Source organism: Peromyscus maniculatus, chromosome 8 (genome assembly GCF_049852395.1).
Source record: "Peromyscus maniculatus bairdii isolate BWxNUB_F1_BW_parent chromosome 8, HU_Pman_BW_mat_3.1, whole genome shotgun sequence".
NCBI classification, from domain to species: Eukaryota; Metazoa; Chordata; class Mammalia; order Rodentia; family Cricetidae; genus Peromyscus; species Peromyscus maniculatus.
In genome coordinates, this window is record NC_134859.1 from 50,687,966 (window position 1) to 50,708,468 (window position 20,503).

The 20,503-nt window shown below is 43.8% G+C and overlaps 1 protein-coding gene across 2 annotated transcripts in view; it reads right to left on the reverse strand.

Moving 5' to 3' along the window:
- The window catches only part of Dnah9 (dynein axonemal heavy chain 9), a 356,165-nt gene that overhangs the window by 286,452 nt on the left and 49,210 nt on the right, over positions 1-20,503 (reverse strand). Inside the window, exons 11-17 of one of the 2 annotated variants that reach the window (XM_006973518.4) lie at positions 19,031-19,099; positions 17,189-17,315; positions 13,969-14,224; positions 12,995-13,236; positions 8,876-9,011; positions 5,103-5,299; positions 4,586-5,010 (exon numbers count right to left, since the gene is read on the reverse strand). In XM_006973518.4, the coding sequence (XP_006973580.1) occupies positions 4,586-5,010; positions 5,103-5,299; positions 8,876-9,011; positions 12,995-13,236; positions 13,969-14,224; positions 17,189-17,315; positions 19,031-19,099 (1,452 nt within the window). Of the gene's footprint in view, positions 1-3,660; positions 3,769-4,585; positions 5,011-5,102; positions 5,300-8,875; positions 9,012-12,994; positions 13,237-13,968; positions 14,225-17,188; positions 17,316-19,030; positions 19,100-20,503 lie in introns of those variants that run through there. The other variant, XM_076542621.1, reaches the window with a different exon arrangement.

Genomic DNA, 20,503 nt, shown 5'->3' on the forward strand with positions numbered 1-20,503 from the left:
TATGCAACCACACTTACACACACTCATTCATACAAACATACCACACTCCACACATTCTCACACACCATGCCACACACTCTATACTCACATATAGACATTTATACACACAGAGAGATATTTGTACACACACACACACACACACACACAAGCATACACTCCACATATGCACCCCATACTCACACGCAATCATTCCACACGCACACTCATACACAAGCATACACAACACACATTCTCACATACACCATGCCACACACCCTATACACACACACATTCACACACACACACACACACACACACACACACACACACACACACACACACAAACCCCTCATATTCTCATAACAAACATAACTAACTCAGTAGTCAAATTCTTTGCAAGGTCAGGCTTAAGACATGGGTGTCTGTCAATACTCCTGTCAAACAGTAAACAGGAAGTTCTATCCAGCGTCATAAGATAAGAAATCGAGATAAGCAATAACTGAAGAGGAAGAAATGAAAATCATAAAATCTGTAGGTATGGCTATGTACATAGCAATCCCTAAAGAGTCAACAAACCATTTATTAGGATTAATAAGGTAATTTAGCAGGGTGCCTTGAAAAAAACAATATATTAAAAACAATTCTATTTTCACAGAGAATATTATTTTAAAATATTTTGAACTAGAAACCAAAATATACAGAAGAATATTCTTGACAAAACCACCTGTGAATTAACTTAAAGGTAACAATTATAAAATTTTCTTGCAAACAAGAGTGACATGAAAGGGAAAAAAAATCACAGGCTTACACAGGGATGTTTAATGCTGTCTAGATAAAAATTCCCAAACTTACTTATGGTCAGTACAAGTTCAATCAGAAACCTCAAAGGCCCTTTTCTTTTACAAAATGAAGGACAATATAAAGAATGGCCAAGAACTGTCAAGACATTTTCAGTGAAGGTTGAGTGGGTGTAGAGCCGCCCCACCAGATATCAAGATCTCTTACAAAGCTACAGTGATTAAGGTTTTGCCATATTCTTGAAGCAATGAACTACTTAATGTGGGAGAGAATTTCTAAAACTTTAGGAATAGAATATAAGAGAGAGTTCTTGGGATCTCCAGGCAGAAAGAGAATTTACTCAATAAGACAAGAGCAAAAGAACCCAATGGAGAAGACAGATGTATTTGGCTATGCTGAATCTAGGAACTGTACAATAAACAAAGCCATCCTTCTGTGTAAATGGTGCGGTGTTAGTTCCAGAACCATCTGTGGATATCAAATTCCATAGACATCCAAATCCCTTCTTTAGAAAAGTATGTTATTTACATTGTCGCTATGCAAAACTTCCCATGTACTTCAAATCACCCCTCTCTAGGTTATTTATGATTACTTCATACAATGTGCCTGCTGTGTACATGGTTGTTATGCTGTATTGTTTAGGAACAATGGCAATGTCTGTACATGTTTGGCTCAAAGGCAGTTTTTAAAATAAAGTTTTGATGTGTGGTGGTTTGCATCTATACATGTAGACCATGTGAATACAGATGGCTGCCCGTAAACGGAGTGGAAAGATAGGTTACAAGACTAGCGACTATATTGGGCAGTTATATACCAGTGATCTATATAAAACTAGAAAAATATCATACGTAGAATATACTAGTAACTTCTAAAAAGATTTTATCTTTAATTTATGTGTATGAATGTTTTGTTTATGTTAGGAGTGATGAGCATTATGAATATACACACACATATGCACCACACATGCAGTTCCAACAGAGGCCAGAAGAAGGCACCAGATTTTCCGGAACTGGAGTTACGGGTGATTGTGAACCACCAGGATGTGTGAGCTGGAAACCAAACCCTGGTCCTCTACAAGAGCACCCAGTGCTCTTCACCACTGAGCTGTTCCTCCAGCTTAAATATGAGAGTCAGGCTTAAATAGTAACCAATACCGAATGAAGTCCAACAAGAAAGGGAAGGGAAGGGAAGAACAGCACAGAAAGAAAACATTTGCCCAAGACATAAAAGATGAGCCACCTTATTCCTGCTCAAAGTAATGTGATGTGCTCAGCTCCATGAAACACTATGAAACCCCCCCTGAGGAGGCCAGGATGAAACAGTCTCCTGGGACCAAGAGGTACCAAGGATGCTGGGACACAGCAACTCTTACACAAGGCTAGTCTCTACCTTGGAGCAGGCTTACCTCAGATGACCTACACTTGACCCAGCTACTCTGCCCATATGTAGATATCCTGAAGGAACGCCTGTCCGTGCATATAATGATATGCATGGAACACTACTTACAGCATCACTGCTGATATTGGCAAACCTTCTGAGTTCGTGGAGAACAAAGGCAAGGGAGTCTGGGAGAGATGGAAGCACCAGAGAACATACGAAGGCACTTGGAGGCATGTCTACGAGCAGGTACTTGATGTATCTGAATATGGGGCTGATTGGAAGAACCATTTGTTTTGGCTTCAGCCAAGATCAACTGCTCAGGTGCAGATGTGGAGATTTAAATAGAGTCAAGACTTCTCAGGGTGGGAGTGAGAAGCGACGGTGAACTGACAGATACTGAGAAGGTGGTGGAATCAATGGGCTGGAAATTCTGATTGGTCTGAAGAATTCTGCCCCGTGGCGCTGCCAAGTCAGTGAGGTGGAAAGGTACCACCAGGTGTGGTCAGAAAACGGAATGCTTACACCTGAGCTTTTGCATAGAGAACAATTACTTCCCCATCTTCCCCTCCCCTACTGAGAGCAAAGCATACAATCAGGTGTAGTCATATGGCAGAGAAATGGGGCATGCCAGAGTCAACAAAACATATCAGGTGTTCTGGAGACTCGGTGGGTGTGTGAGGTCACTAGGGTGATAGGAAAGGACGCGAGCCTGATGGTGAGGAGGGTGATGATGAGTAAGAGTCAAGTAGGTGGCTTCAGCAAGGAGGAGCGGCAGCTGGTACTGTCTGACAGAAGTCACTTCAGTGGAGATCGTGATGCTGGGGAGAAATGGCGGGAAGTGGCTGGCTAGCAGCAGGTAACAGCAGGGAACACTAACAAAAAAATAAACTGTACATTCTAAATGGTGCCCAGTGTCTATGGGTTACCAGGCCTACAAGTGGAGGACCACAAAGCCTTCCCCTCATGTTGCTTCTTCCAGGAGCAACCCACCAGCCACCCACCAGCCGTTCTCCCTCTGGCCTCCACCTCCTTGGTGAGCAAAAGCTTTCCCAAATGTACTGACACTAGCTGCTGCTTCCAAGGGAACCCTGGTGACCTGTGCAAACCATCCCCCACGTCCTTTGCAAGGCTTTTGTACAGTGCTGAAGCATCACCTTGGCAATCTCTTGGACTTCTGTTAGGTGGGTGATGACTCAGTCTTGCTTTCTCATTTTTGCTCACTGTTCTAGGCCACGGATTGGGGCAGCTTCAGCACTGAGCAGAGTCAAGTCAGCCCAGAATGCAGGAACGGGGCCAGGCTGGCTCCCTTGCAAGGTCATCTGACACACCAAGGGTGATTACTGGACGGAGTGGTTGTAACCTCTCAGCACATACACACTCCTCAAGACTGGGAGTGGCGATGGCTGTGAGATTCTCGGGATAATGACTAAGATGGAGTGACCAGGGGACTGTCAATCAATTCAATCGCCCATGCAGAGAATAGTGATCCAGATTGGAGGATACAGTGCTAGGTAGTCTGGGTCTTTGGACAGACAGAGCTTTAGGGTCTATGTCTGACGTGGATCAGATGGCACAGAGAGGCACACAGGAGCCTGAGCCTTTAATGACTCCCACGTTGCACAGCCGGAGCATTTAGAACAAGTTGGAAGTGGTGAGAAATAAAATCTAAAATAAAATTAGACCCCCTCTGCCTCCAAGGCTTAGATTTCACAGTCAGAATTGTGAGGGGTGTGGATCTGTGACTATAGTCTCTAATGTTATTTACCACTTACTAGGTGCCTCCCACCCCTGAGCACCAAGTGAAAAATAACACAGACCTAGTGGAAAACGCATGAACTGTGGACCAATAGCTGAGGAGCCCCCATGGTACTGGACTAGGCCCTCTGGATAGGCAAGACAGTTTGTTCAGCTTGAACTGTTTAGGGGGCTGCCAGGCAGGCAGTGGAACTGGGACCCATCCCTGGTATATGAGCTGGCTTTTTGAAACCCAGTGCCTATGGTGGAACACTTTGTGCAGCCTTGGTGCAGGGAGGAGGGGCTTGGGCCTGCCTTAACTGAATGTACCAGGGTCTGCTGACTCCCCACTGGAGACCTTGCCTTGGAGGAGGTGGGAATAGGGGTTAGGGGAGAAGGCTGGGGGGTGGGAGGAGGGAGAAGAGGGGAATCTATGGTTGGTATGTAAAATGAATAGAAAATCTCATCATCATCATCATCATCATCATCATCATAAAAGAAAAATAATACAGACCATTATCTGGCTAATGAAGGGAGGGACAGGGCTGAAATTATCATGATGTCAGAGAGACTAAAAATGTCAAAAGCTGTTTAATTTAATCAATCAATCAGTGGGGAAAGATACAAAGAGGATTCCAAGCATGACATCCCTGCAGCCTTGGATGCTAGTAGGTAGCTAGGACAATGGTGTTACCTGTTAGTGACATAGTCAACAAGATGCTGCTTGAACGTGAGGCTCCACTTCTTTATTATGTTCAACAGAGATGCCTTGAAGGGTCGCACATCAACCTGCATCCAGCCGTCAAACACTTTGGTGGGCTCCAGGCTGACCACCTCTTCATAGAGCTTTTCATAGGAGTCTATCTGAACTTTAAAGTGATGGAGGAGGGGTGGATTCTCTGGGATGCCATCTTCTGCATGGGCTTCTATCTCCTCAGGTGTGAGGACATGCCCATAGAGCAGAAACTGACCAAGAATCTCCTTCCTGTCCTCCACGTACAGGTAAGCATACTGGCTGAAGGTATTCCGATAGCCACAGCAGAGGGTCATCATACTCTGCACCCTCTCCATGACCATGCTCCGTAGGCTGGCTAAGTCAGCCATGTCCTCCAGGTCACCCTGGGGGAGTGAGACAACAGCAGGGAGATTATACCTGTGCTTAGTGAGATCTTCCAGATGTGGAGGAAGGCAGATGCTTGCAAGTCCAGTACCTGATAGTGAGGAGAGCCACTGTGTGGGGATAGCCGAGGTACCAGAGATGGTATTGCAAAAATGCTGCTAAGGAGATGCTCAACAATGTCACATAAGCCCCCCTTCACTCCAGAGTCCAGAGATGGATGGAAAATTAGTTCTGGAGGGACAAGGCTGAGCTGTGCTTCAAATATTGGGGTGATGCCAGCCTTACACTCTGGAAAATAAAGCGACAGAATGACGGTGAGTGGGGCAAGTGGGTAAGGCACCATTTCCTAAATCCTGGACTCAAGCATTTCTTTAGAATGCAGGCAACTGACAATGTAAATTTTGCCTGAAAGCGGGAGGGGGCAGCCCTGTAGTAGTGTGTCTCCACAGGGAACTGCTGACATTCTGAATAAGCCCTGGTTTTTGTGTGGGGCTCTCTTGGGTATCACAGGACATTTACTTTGTTGTCCTTGAAGAGCACACTCCAGTGACCGACCAACCCAAGCCAGTTTCCTTCTACATTCTCCACTGCCTCTTAGGGTGATGCTGCTTCTGAAGAAGAGCCCACCTTCATCCATTTCATGAGTGGAGTATGCCTGCCCACAGTCACACAGTAAAGAACACGAAAAAGTCACAACCCTAAATTTTCTGTTCCTTTTCTATAAACATGGGGATCACTTTAATTCTGCAGTCTTGCAGTGATAAAAATTTTAAAAACAGCATAAATCATTTACAGATTCCTGATTACTTGCTAGACGAAGTTGCCTTGTTAGATTTAAGTCAAAATATAACATGAAGCACTGTGTTCAATGTATAAGATAAATACTTAAAGTTTTACCGGTAACCACTGACAATTGTGCATCTTTTGAGAGTAGAAAATAAGTGGGAGAGTGTTGTGTGATGGATAGTGTGGGCCAAAGAGTCTCCTGACTGAACCACCGCCCTTGTATTTCCTAGCAAAAGAGCTCAAACTGGGTGTGTGACCAACTTCCTCAGCTCTAACGGAGTTATGTGTAATATTGTGACTAGGGGAAGATGGGAAGGGACACCAGGGTTCAGGCGATCCTTTCCTACACATTCCTTCTTCCTTCTCACAGACTATAGCTTGGCTGTGACATGACTCTCTCAACCATGAAATGAGTCCAAGCCCTAGAGAATGGCAGAGCTATAGAATAAGAGCAACCTGCCACAAAACAGCCATTCTCATGGACTATTACTTGGGGTGGGGTGGGCTTCTTTATCCCTTACATCACATTTTGGATGGAGCTTTAGTTACCATAGCTTGGCCATTCACTTTAACTAAAAACTACAGGGTCCTCAAAGATCCCACGTAAGACTAAGATTTTACTTGAAAACCACAAAGATCGAATAATGAGTATGGACTATGGGACGCAGGAGGGTCTCAACAAGTGCATTTTAACCTAAGGGAGAGAAGTTTGCCAAGAGTCTCACAGGCTTGATGTCTGGGGAGAGCCAGGAAAACAACAGCAGCAACAACAACACAAACAGCAACACAATCCTGTGGAATTCATCTTTTAGTAGGGTGGGCATCACCTGCCTGAAATGCTCAGCACTAGAAGGACTTCAGGTGAGTTAGCCTAGCAGCAGAGTCTGCTCACGGGACACTCTTATTCCAAGTCTCAAATGGCATGAAAGACAAAACTTTTAGAGCTTGGTTAGTAGCTCAGAAGAGCTTGGATTTCAGATTTTTTTTCAGTCAGGGTATTCAAGGTGCTGTCACTGCACATTGCACATTACTGTAAAACATCATATGTCTTACAGTAGAAAAAGCTGCATGTGGTTTATTTACAGCACTTACAAGATTTGAAAGAAGAATATTTGAAAGCTACTGGACTTTTCGCCACACAGGCTAACATAAAAACAAAATCCCTACATTGAATAAAATGCAGACATCATTATGACAGGAGGAAAAGTACCCCACTTCCTCAATGGAGGTACAAACCAGTCCTTTAGCAGGTAAGCTCTACCAGGTGATTCTTGGTGGTGTAGGTAGCATGTAATTTCTTATTTATGAAAATTTGAGCAGATATGATTTAAAAAAAATCCATAGAGATATATAGGCTTGACCCAACTCAGGGAGGCAAAAATGGACCCAACAGGACAAATCTAGTGTCTTTATCTGTGAAAACATGTTTTTTATTTTGTTTTGTTTTGAGATAGGGTCCTTCTATGTAGCCCAGTTGGCCTGGAATTTACTATGTAGCCCCTGCTGGCCTCAAACCTGTGTTTCTCCTGCTTCAGCTTCCTAGATGCTAGGATTACAGGTGTGTACCAGCATACCTGGGCTTACGTTTTACCTATAATGCCTCAGTGGTAAAGCCCATGTGCTGTTATAAAATATTCACCACTCAAAGAATTTGGAAGGACCATATTTTGAATAAAAGGTGTTCCTCTGTTTTCTGGTCTTCATGAAGGGATTATTAAGTTGGTAATCTTGGAGAAACCCTGGCAGCTACTCTCCATCCTTTAGTTTCTTCCATCAGAGGGCAAGCAGCACATCAGGTCATTCCATATCAACAGTCAGATAGCAACTAGGCAAGGGTAGAGTCACCAACCTGAGATGTCATCTGTGGGCACTGTCCCTAAAGTGGCAGTGGCATCATCCTAGGTCTAGGCAAGGGTTTAGTGGGAGGCTGCCCAAACTTCCAACATCAGAAGTCTGTCCCATCCAATAAGGAGAGAACACTCATGTTGGTAGCTAAGGGGTAGATCTTAGGTTTCAGCATCCATGTTGCATGCCCCAGGCTCTAGAAACTAACCTCCCAGAGTGCATTGCTGTACTTCTTTTATTTGGGGCAGCCCCGCTCCCTACAGGCAGAGGCAACACTCTACATCCCAGCCTGTCCAGCTAACAATGACATGGAGTTGACTTTTGCAGCTGTGCTGAGCTGAGCACAGCTCTGGTCTGCATCCTCAACATGGGTCTCCTCTCTCACAGGCTGGGTATCAGGATTCTTGTTGGCTAGCTGATATGATCTCTGTACTTGGTTAGAGCTGACATTAAACACCCATCTCATTTTGATCCTCTGCCTTCAAAATATTCCTTTGCTGGTGTACTTTGACTCACTCTTCAACACAACCTCTGCTAGGCAACCCAGAATCTACCAGAATGTGAAAGTCTAATTTTTAATCTTGAACTCTTCTGCCCTTTCTAACTCACCATTTACTAGCCAAGCTGAGCTGTTATAAGGTTTTTTTTTACTCTGTTCACCTTACCCCAGTTTGTCCACCCTAATTCAAAGCCTTTACCTATTTCTAATAGCTTCAGAGATGGCCTGTTACCTTCTTAACATTTCTCTTCCTTCTGAGAGCTTTTTTATCCCTTGCTTCTTGTCTCTTTTTCACATATAATTCTGTTTTTTTCCCCACTTTGCCTTGTAACTTCAAACCCTCTGTGTTCCCCAAAAATCACAGAGCTAGAACATGTGAAGCTTGAAGGCACAGGATATCCCCCCATCTGCCCACAAGTCAACTGTAGAGGAAGCTGTCCTTAGGAGCCATTTCCCATGGCTCCAGCTTCAGCCACTTCTCTCCTGAACCTTGAGTTTGATGGAGTAATCATTTTGATTTTGCTATGGTCCTTATGATCTTACAGCCTGGTGTGTCCTGTGACATTTGAGTCACGATTGTTTTCCTTTTGCACCACCCTTTGCTAGTTTACTCTGTATCACTCATAAAATACCCCAGCACTTTGGCAAACCTCAACCACACTTCACTTTAATACAGCACTGGATGCTGCTGCTATCTGCCCAGTCATGGCCCATTGCAATCAGTTGGTAGTCACCAGTGTTTTCCAGTAGATATTTGAGAGAGCACTCGATGGCCAGAAAGAATCCATCCAACAACATGGAATCAATGTAGTTAACATAAGTCTTCCAGATGCCAGATGCTGGGTCTGCTGCAAACAGAACCAGGTTTTCCTACAAGAGAAATAAGAAAGGGTGTAAGCCATATTAACAACACAGGAGAACCGGCAAAATCATTGCCAATAGGAACGCACACAAACAAAGCTCTCTGCAAAGAGTTTGCAGTTGCATGTCCTCACAGTCTGTTCTGTCAAATGGGGAAGCCACTGATTAAGAGGAACATAAAATCAGTTCAGTGAAGGAGATTGGGATCTTGTCTGTCCCCTGAGGATGGAGGATAGGATCTGGCCCGATTCTCAGGAGGAATGCAGCACACGTGTACTTTGCCAACTCTCACTGCTCGTACTGCTGAGGGAGAGCATCAGAGGAGGAGGTGGGGTAGGCAGAAGGATGACTAGAATTCAGGGCTGCAAAGCATTTCCTGGATAATCCTTAGAAATGGGCTGTGCCCTATGGTTGGCATTTGATATTGATTAAAGGCCTTACATCATCACACTGAGTAATTTAGAAAACAAACTATACAAGAAATCTCCTTCTTCCCCCCCTCTTTCTCTCTCTCTTTTCTTTCTCTGTCTCTCCCCTTTCTCTTTTCTCGACCTAGGGTACCCTGAGTATCACCATGGTAACAAGGTTTGGACATCAAGGAAAGGAAACCTAAGTGTTCAATGATGCTCAGCACAGACATCCATATGCTTTTCATCATTTTCATTAAGACTTTACAGCCTCTTTCCAGGGAGCTGATGTTTTCAGAGAAGGCAGTAGGTAGCCCGGGGAGGTGACTCTCTTAAATGGCTCACACTTATCCCTTTAGGAAACACTGCCACATTACAGATCCTGCTGGAGCTTAATGATTTCACGATCCTGCTTTTAAGTGACATGACTCTAAAATTTTTAAGATGCATTACCAACGCCTTTACATCCTAAGTAGATTTAAGGTTTTCTTAATGACTCTAAGCCTATCATTATGCAAATTGTAATACGTGATGATGTGCAGTGGCTTGCAGGTGTTAAGATGTATGTTTCTACACTAAGTAACGGTTAGGCTTATTTTATGTGACAAACTTCTGTTTCACACAAAAAAAGTCAGGCTTAGAAAATGGAGTAGATTTTGGGTTAGACAAGACCATTGTAGTTGTAAAACAAACAATGAACAAGTAATCCAAGTATGTTTTGCATACACCTGCAATCCTAATTCTCAGTAGGCTGAGAGAGGAGGATTTTGACTTCAAGGCCAGTCTGGATTAAATAGGGAGACCCCCAAAACAAAACAACTAAGGAAATAATAACAAAATTAAATTTAAACAACTAAGGAAAGCAAAATATCTTCTCAAATCTGGTAAAAAGAAGATCCAAAGATCTTGTAAACTCCAAGTGGGGTGAGAGCAATGAAGAGCCACTCAGGCACATCATAGCCAAATTGAAAACTGAGAAAGGATTAAGCAGCCATCTATTAAAAGCAACTTGAAAAGAGGCAATACATCCCAGAGAAAACAAAGATACAATTAAGGCTTGCTTCTTTTGGAACACAGTGTAGGCATGAAAGCCAAGCCACAACATATGAAATAAAACAAGACTGCACAGGATTCTGTATGCAGTAAAAGTGCTCAACTTGCTCTCACAGGCTCATATGGTCCAGGATCCAGCCTGTCAAACTTGAACCACTCATGTTCAGGGTGGGCTCAAGCAACCTCTTGAACAAAATTGCTCACATGCTTGCTCAGAGGCCAACCTGAGATTATTTCTCCTTGAAACTTTCTACCTAGGTGAATGTAGATTGTGTCAAGTGGACCAGCCAAGCTAACCATCATAAGGGGGAAGGGCTGAGTAGGCCTGCCCTTTCCAAGGTCTCTACTTCTCAGGATGAAACTGAGTTGAAACCTCGATCAGCTCCTAGAAATGGAAGGCCATCGTGTAAAAGCTGGAATAGCAACTGAGCTATCAATTGGATGCCGAAAATTACATGTGAATCCACAAGGTCATGGACACAGAAAAGCAGAGGGGTAGAAAGAAACAAAAGAAATAGGAACACAGCAGAAATAGAGACCATTATATCCTATCTTGCACTAAACAATCCAAGGATTCCAATTAAAAAGGAGAATTGTTACTGATAGGAACACATTTCTTGGACTGAAAAAGACAGCTCAACAGTTAAGGGCACACACAATTCTCATAGAAGACCCAAATTAGCTTCTCAGCATCCATATCAGATGGCTCACAACCACTTGTAACTTCAGCATCTTGGGACCCGGTGCTACCTCTAGACGCCATGGCCACCTGCACTAACTGGTAAACATACCAACAGACATACACATACACACATAATTTTTAAAAATCTAAGAAATTATAACTGCTTCTACTGTATTCTGGTTACAAAGGGGAACATTTTTGAATATAGAGAAATCAATAGGTTGAAGGTAGAAGTGTGGGAAGATGGATAATGCTAAAATAATAGAAATAATGAATTGGGAAGGAAAAGTTACATTATTATCAGAAGAAGGCAGACTTCAAGATGAAGGAGTATTATTGGAAATCAAGAGGGACTTTCACCATGATGGTTCAGTCAGTCCATCAGGGAGTTATGATAATTGTAAATTATAAGTGAGCTTGTGCCAACAGATAAAAAATTTGACAGGACTAAAGGATTAAATGGACACATCTAAAATCACAGAGATTTTTGTTTTGTTTTGTTTTTCGAGACAGGGTTTCTCTATGTAACTTTGCGCCTTTCCTGGAACTCACTTGGTAGCCCAGGCTGGCCTCGAACTCACAGAGATCTGCTTGCCTCTGCCTCCCGAGTGCTGGGATTAAAGGCGTGTGCCACCACCACCCGGCAATCACAGAGATTTTAATAGTCCACCTCCATCAGTTGATTGAACAGATAGATCAACAAGGCCAGAAGGCATTCCAGAGCTCCTGACAGTACCATTACATCTCTAATTCAAAGAATGCCACACCCAACAACAGAATCACAGCCAGACTGTGGGTTGGAATGTAGAACAAGTCTCAGTTAATTCTGAGCATCTCTCTGACCACAGAGTGAAAATTCCATTAAGATATGCAGAGAAGCCCCAGATGTAAGGAGGTTAGAAAACATACTCTGAAATGACCAATGGGTTAACAAAGTGGCCCAGGGGAATCACTGAAGTGAATGGTGAGGTGAGGCGGGTTAAGACTGTGGCTTGGAACCAACACACTGCCAAAGGGCTATCATCAAAGGAAGAAAGAGAGTTCTAACATCAAGACCCTAAATTTCTATTCCAGCAGTCTATTTAAAAAAGATAAATGAATACATCCTAAAATTACTAAATCTGGGACCAAAAGATGTTAAAAAAAATAAAGTAAGAATGTTTATCTTTAAATGGCATAATTTAGGCAATTATCTCCTTCATTTAACTGGTCATCATTAGCATTCATGTCTGGACATCTTAATTGTGTCTCAAACCAGAACCTTTGTAAAATGGTGATGTATTCCTGACATAAGTCAACCTGTCAATGTCCATGACTTTTTCAGTAGGGTCGGGGCGGGTGGCCATTTATATTCCAATATTCACAGAGAAGCTTTAGTTGTTGATGGGGGAACATGAGGCTGTCCTGGCCACACCACAGGACAAAAAGCCTTGCTGTATGAGCTGTGGCGCTGTGAATTCTTTCTTTTTCTGATCAAAGACAGGGATGCCATGACACTCTCTTATCTCTCAGAGCTCTTTAAAGATAGGTCAGAAGGATAATGCGGTAAAGCCACACCAGGCTGCATGGGCGGGGGTTGGCTGGTTAACACAGTGGATGATTTAGGATTCTGCTTTGCCATCTCCTTCTAGTTTGAGGGTTTAGGGGTAAGACGTGAGTTAATTTTGACAGTGTTGATACTGACACATTGATTTTGGGCTCCTGTTATCTGTTAGCTCTAGTTATTTTACTGTTTAAGTTTTATTCTTGCCTGCAGAAGACACAGCATCTATTGATTATTCTAATGCACAGATTCCTTTTTAGCATTCAAATGCCCTTCTTGGTACTGTGTATAAGAAGCTGGTTGTTACCTGGACAAGAGTGTGAATCTTAAGGCCAGATTCCCTGATGAGGCTGTAATATTTTTCCATGCGATCCTGCTGATCATCCAGAGAAAGGGGACATTCTTTTTTCCCATCTTTTCTCTTAAATATTGGTGACACCCATGTTTTCATGATGTTCTGAATCTCTTCCACGTTGTCTTTTGTCTTCTGAATTCTTTGTTCCAGGTCATGAATGCTATTGGTTATTTGCATGACATAATCCCAAGTGCCTGCTCCCCAAAAGAAAGAGAATTAACTGAAATGGCATATGGTGGTGGCAAAGCTGAAGGGCTGTGTGCTATGAATGATGGGAGTTTATGCCTGTAGGCTTTAGGAGACTTTTCTGGTTTTTCTGAAGTAACCTTTTCTTTTTCAGGTTACTTCACTACCAGCAGAGTTCATTCCTTCCTGGTTGTATCAAAAAGCCAACCCTTCCCATAATTCTGATTTATACAGTAAGACAAACAAGAAGGTACTTAGCTATCACACACATAGGGATTATCATAGTTGCTAGGGAATACCAGAGAAATTTGATTATTGTATTTGGACTAATCACATTTTGATCATAGTAATTTGCAAAGTGCTGTGTGTTGAAAAATGCTATTCCTTTTTACATATTGGGTAAAGTCCTAACATGTTTAATGGAATATTCTAAGGATTTCACCAGTTAACTATGATCTTCTTTTTGAACTCTAAGTTTTCTGGGGACCTTGATTTTAATTGTCTTCTCTATTCTATAATTTTTTGCACTTCAGATTAAACTTTATAATGAATGGATTTAAAAATCATGGCCAGTCTTACATGATTTGGGTTGTATATATTGCTCCCCCAACAAATGTATCTGAAAAGAGGCCGGGTTTGTGTTTCCAACTCAAATCAGGTTATGAGTGGGTAGTAAAGGATTTTTTAACTTCACTGGGTCCTCTCACATTCCCTTCTGACTGAAGGTTGTTCTCTGTTACCTTCTGTTTTCCAGCTCAATGTCTCCTCTGCAGCTCTCAGGAGGAGATCAATATTTTGCAGTTCTTCCTCTACGAGCGGAAATTCCACCTCAAGCAGAGTTTTCATAACCTTGTTGTACCAATTTGCCATCATCTCCAAGTTGGCCACGAGCTGCCGATAGAATTCCCTGGAGGAGAACATGGTTGCCGCTGTCTCGGGAACATGTTTCACTTCAGTGGGCTGAAGATAGCTCATTTCTTTCAACACTGATATCAGCTGAGGGAAGAGGCAAACACAAGTGGCATTTGCTCAGGGTCAGCAAGAAGAAAGCAGCCGCGTCCAGGAAGGACCCAAGAATCTCCAGGGCCTACAGGCCTTGGGCCTCTTGTTAACGTCTGTTCCCATCAGTTCCTGGCATACAGCTTCAGGGAAGGAAGAGTAAGTGTTCAGCAGAAGGAAGATAACTTGGAGGGCGGCAAGATGACCAGAAGTGTAAAATGGAAGAGCAAGAAGAGGAGACACTGAGAAAGGAGTCACTGGCCACAGGGAGAGGCCTCTGCTTCCTGAGCTAAGAGTATGTGGCTACTGAGAAGAGGCCCTGCTGCCAGCCAGCCACCTGGGGGTGGATTGCCTGCTTGAATACCCCACAGGCATGCAGCGATTAAACATCTAAACTTCGGTATTTTTGTCATGCATACACCCACAGAGAAGCTACTCAGGTTGAGAGAAGCCCATGCCAAGGCTGTCGCATGGACTCAGATAGAATAGCCCAGAACTTCTGTTACCCTGATCTGATATTTCCTTGTATTTTAATACACTAGGAGTCGAGGAAAGCAGTCACCCAGGTCCCCTGAACTTCTGTGAGCCCCTAGGTTTATTGGCAAATGAAAAAAATGAAAAGCCCAGAAGACGAGACCTTAGGAAACACAGAGAGGTCCTGACAGGATATGAGCACAGGGCACAAAACAGGTACAGAGCTCGAAGTCCTCCCCATCTCCTCAGATAAAGGCACCAGCCACTAGCTTGCCTTCTGATAGCTGGGCTCTTCACTGCTGACTACCAGCCAGCCCTACTGAGAGCACCAGCCAGCCCTACTGAGAGCACCAGCCAGCCCTACTGAGAGCACCAGCCAGCCCTACTGAGAGCACCAGCCAGCCCTACTGAGAGCACTAGCCAGTCCTACTGAGAACACCAGCCAGCCCTACTGAGAGTACCAGCCAGTCCTACTGAGAGCACTAGCCAGCTCTACTGAGAGTACCAGCCAGCTCTACTGAGAGCACTAGCCAGTCCTACTGAGAGCACTAGCCAGCTCTACTGAGAGTACCAGCCAGTCCTACTGAGAGCACTAGCCAGTCCTACTGAGAGTAACAGCTGTCCTACCAAGAGTATCAGCCAACCCTATTGAGAGTATCAGCCAGCCCAACTGCAAGTACCAGCCAGCCCTACGGAGAGCACCAGCCAGCCCAAACTGAGATCACCAGCCAGCCCTACTGAGAACACCAGCCAGTCCTATTGAGAGCAGGGCAAACTAGCTATTCATTGGGAAAATGAACTCTGTTTCCTATTTACTTTGAAGCATGATCAAGATGAATATTAAAATCTTCAATGTAAAAATCAAAAGCAAAATATATGAGGTAGGGCAGACTGTTCTAAACAAAACCACAACATAAGATATAAAACTATATGCATAAAATATGAGACAGGTAATAAAATGACAAACTAGAGAAATATCTGAAGATTAGATAGATAGATAGATAGATAGATAGATAGATAGATAGATAGATAAACAGACAGAGATAGGTAAATAGTCTCACGGAGTCTAGTCTGACCGCCAACCCTCTACATAGCTGAGGATAGCTTTGAACTATTAATCCCCTTTCTTCTACCTCCTGAGTGCTAGGATTACAGGTACCACCACCCTCAACTTTCTTTATTTCTCATTATCTGGGAATTATTCCCCAAATACCCTAACAAATTACCAGGAAAGGAGAATACTTCTACTAAAGAATGGTTCATAGATGTATACAAACAAAAGAACAAGCCATTCACAAGAAATACAAAGTCACAATGAGAACATGCTAGATGCCTACCTTTACCAGTAATCAAATGTATGCACATTGATGGGGAGCTGCTTTTGTATCAATAGTCTGGAAACTACATTAAGAAACAGAATGTGTTTTACTGACAGGAGAAGGACCAAGTTCTGTCTTTCTGGAGGACAAGACGATAATCTTCATTAAGTGTCAAAATGTGAATGTGCTTTAGGTAGCATGAGTGACATCTCCAACACGGACCCATTAGTTGGTACTCATTGCCCCTCCAAGTTTTATAAAACATAATGTTGTCAAGGGGATGAAATCACCCTTAGTTGAGAACCTTTGATCAGGTCTTTCCCTGCAGGACCTTCCTTTGGGATTTTTCATATGCTGTCTAGTAAGACAGATTTTTACATATTGAGACTCTGATTTTCAGCTAGATTGTGGATTCCTTGAAGACAGAACAAAGCCACATCATGGTCTTAGTGACAACTCTAACATGTACTTCAGACCCTGCCCAAGGAGTAAGTGTTTAGCCGGGCGGTGGTGGCGCACGCCTTTAATCCCAGCACTCGGGAGGCAGAGCCAGGCGGGTCTCTGTGAGTTCGAGGCCAGCCTGGGCTACAGAGTGAGTTCCAGGAAAGGCGCAAAGCTGCACAGAGAAACCCTGTCTTGAAAAACCAAACCAAACAAACAAACAAACAATTAGAAGCAAGTGTTTGAGGTAGGTTATAAAGGTTTGATACTAAATGAGCAAAGATACTTCACAATGCACTCAAAAGCACATAATGATGACTTGGTCATTGACAGAGAGCATATACAACCACAGCCCCATAAGTTCACATTATCTAGTAACATCATAGTTTTCTTCACTTGTATACACACTTTATGATGCTTTCACAATGGCAAAGTCACTTAGCAATGTATTTCTGAGGAAGTATCTCTGTCATTATGCAACTCACATCTGATTCCCTGTTGTGCAAAATCAAATACATTGGTCAACCATAGAGAAAGATCATGAACATGGATAACTTACGAAACTATTACAACTGAGGATTCATCCTACATATACACAAGAAAGTGCAGGGCATGAGTTCCTTTAAGTAGTTTTTGAAATTCTTTTAAGAAGCCTCTTGACCCTTGAAATCAGTAGTTAAGTGAGTGCTTCTGGAACCCCAATGGAAGTTCCTGTCACCCAGCTGACCTGTGGGCTAAAGTTGACAGAGAGTTGTTTTGTGTTGGGGTCACGATGCAGAAGTGGAAGGGAGAGATTGTACTGTGACTTCTCAGATACCGTCTGACACCAGTCCTCGTAAAGTCTTCTCTCATACCTGCAGCAATCAGAGACAACAGCCACCTCATAAACACCCTGCAAACCTCCAGATCCTGGTTCTCCTCTGTAATACAAATTGGAGAAGCAACCAGTGTCTGATCCAGCCAGGCTGAGCCAACACCTTCAGGCGCCCACTGGTCTGACTGCAGGTACCACTGCAATCAGAGGAGAATAGGAAGATTCCATATGATCTTTGGGGGTGAGATGGAAAGTCATGATTAGCTCCAGAGACAGAGAGAAGATATTGGTAACAACGGCTCTCCCACTAACCTTCAAGGAGCGCATTGAATTCATTATTCAATCATCACACATTGACCTGACATATGTCATGTGCTGAGCTTGGAGAATAAATCAATGAATTAATAACTCAAGATAAATAGAACTAATGGTGGGGACCACAGGAAGATTACCATAATACAGTGCAGCAAAATCAATCTTAGAGAGTTATAGTGGGTGTCAGGCATCTGATGGTAGAAGTGAGGAGCTGGAGGAAGATATGGAAGCCTCATGGGGGAGATGATGGGATGGAGCAATTCTCTATTCAATCTCATGGCTGAGCAGAGGCAGAGTGGTGATTCCCATCAAAAGGCAGTGGTGAGGTGTGGAGGTGAGAAAGCCTGACTGAACTGGGAACAAAACATGGAGGGTTCAGCTGGAAGGAAGGCTTGGGGGACAATGGGAACCTCTGAGAGGTTTTTAGTTGTTAGGGATATAGTGACATTATTGGATTTGACCACCAAGAGACACAAATATGGAGGCAGGGAGCGCTGTCAGGAAGCCACCGCGGCAGCTCAGGCTGGAGTGGATCTAGTCTTTTGAGAAGAGTCCAGTGGTGGAGACAAGGAAGAGAAGACACACTTAAGATACGTACAGAGTAAAAGGGTAGATGTGTGGGCTCCTTGCAGACGGGGGTGCCACCAGTTCATTTGTCTAAACCCAGCGGCACGCAGTATCAGAACCTGAGCTTTTGTGCCCATGCCCTATTCTCCAGAATCAGGAGAAAGAACAATGGCAGAGGCAGAAGGCAGGACCTTGCTGGAGGAGGTGCTTGTAGACCCTGAACTTCTAAAAGATCCACTGGGCTTCAGAGTAGGAACAATTATAGGCCCGTGTGCAACCTTACACTTTCTCCCTAAAAGGACTGAGGACTAGCTGGGCAGTGGTGGCGCACGCCTTTAATCCCAGCACTTGGGAGGCAGAGGCAGGCAGATCTCTGTGAGTTCGAGGCCAGCCTGGGCTACCAAGTGAGTTCCAGGAAAGGTGCAAAGCTACATAGGGAAACCCTGTCTCGGAAAAAAAAAAAAAAAAAAAAAAAAAAACCAAACTAAAAAAAGGACTGAGGACGTATTTCCAGACCTACTTTCACTCCTTGCAGTATAAACTATTGCTTTCCGTTCACAGAGCAGTGACTGCCATTCCAGGCCTCTCAGATCACCATGTGTGCCCTCCCACGCCTCTCCACAAGGTCCAGGAAAGTGACACTGGGAACGTATTTGCGTCCAGACTAGAGCCACATCCCCGCCCCCCCCCGCCCCCCCCCCCCCAGACTTGTTTTCAAGGCCCTGGAATGCTGTACTCACAAATAACTTGGCTATACCATAAACAACGCAACAATTTCAGAGCTGATAATGGAACATGCCCTGTGAACAGCAAAAGGCACGGGTGTGAGGTCGGGGCAATCTGTGGGATGACGCAATCGCAGGAGTGGCTTACTTTTCTAACAGTGAGAGCAAATCTTCGTATTTTTGTAACATTCGCTTTCCTTCAGCCGATTGCAAGCACCTATCAGTTCATAAGAAAGGGGGAGAAAAACAAAAGATACATAATGAGAAGAAGCCCACACTACGATCAATGAATAAACTGCAGTCTACAGAGAAGGTATCGATAATTGGGAGACTGAGGCAGGAGGATCATGCGTCCCAGCCCAGCTTGGGCTACAGACAGGGATCCTTTGTATATCAAGAAGTAAAATGACAACAAAAACCAAACAAATAAGATTTGGGACAATTTCCTGGGCTGGTTTTCAAAGGGCCCTGAAAGAGATTGCATTCTCCTCCCTGAACATCCTCCACAGGCCACTAGGGGGCATCTGCACTTCCTAAAGTTCCAGGCAGTTCCCCCAGAGGACAGGGACAGTGTGCTCTCTATTGTCTGTGGGCTCCACCAACTGCTCTCCTGGCTAAGCTGGTCCGTATATACACCAGGTAATAGAGGTTTCACAAAATATGAATAAAAAGAAAGCTGAGGGAGTAAAACATTCTAGGTGGTATTGTTTTCTGTGTATAAAGAAAAAAAATACCCATATAACATTAATAACATTACATGTATGCATATGTGTTCATTCTATACAGGTAATAGATAAAGGATGATAGACATGCAGAGGGGGACAGAGAGAGACAGATACAGGGACAGGACACAATGACTCCCTTTCCCTAGACAAGCACCAATAGGGGAATTTCTGAAATCCATCTAGGACACTTGATCAGAAACACTGCTACTGTTTGACATATTTAAATGAGTCCCTAGCCACCTCTAACCTCCTAAAGTATATATACACATGCAATGCAACACACACACACACACACACACACACACACACACACACACACACACACACACCTGCTCACAGAAACGCTTCACAAACCCTGTATTCTCACATATGCATGCAGAGGCTTTTGCCAGGATGCTGAGGATGGCAGAAGAGTAAAGGAAGTTTTACCCTGCAACACTGCTACCCACAATGTTCCCCTCTGCTTTTGACACTGGCTGTAACAGTCAATAAATGTCCAGCTCCAGGGAAAATGGGTGAGGTATCTTTAGTTCTCAAATACCTTCACACTAATTGTATGGAGTCTGTTTTTGTTTGTCCTCCTACTAGCAAAATGAGGCAGCTTATTGCTAAATCTTTAACATCTACTTTCTTCTTATGCCAGCACAGGGTTCTTCACATGATCCCTAGAGGCTTCCACAAACCCCTCACCCCTGCAGAGAAAGCACTGGCTTGCTTTGTCCCCTTTTGTGCTGAATGAACAGCTGTATCAGAGTGCTCCAGAATAGGCAGGTGGCTTGCCCCTCAGATTCCCTAATTCCCTCTCACACCGCAGGATTTCTAAAGGCCTCACAATGTCCTCATCCCAGATTCGGATCTGGAGAGACTAAGGCAGGGGTGTATATAGTTTACTTCAC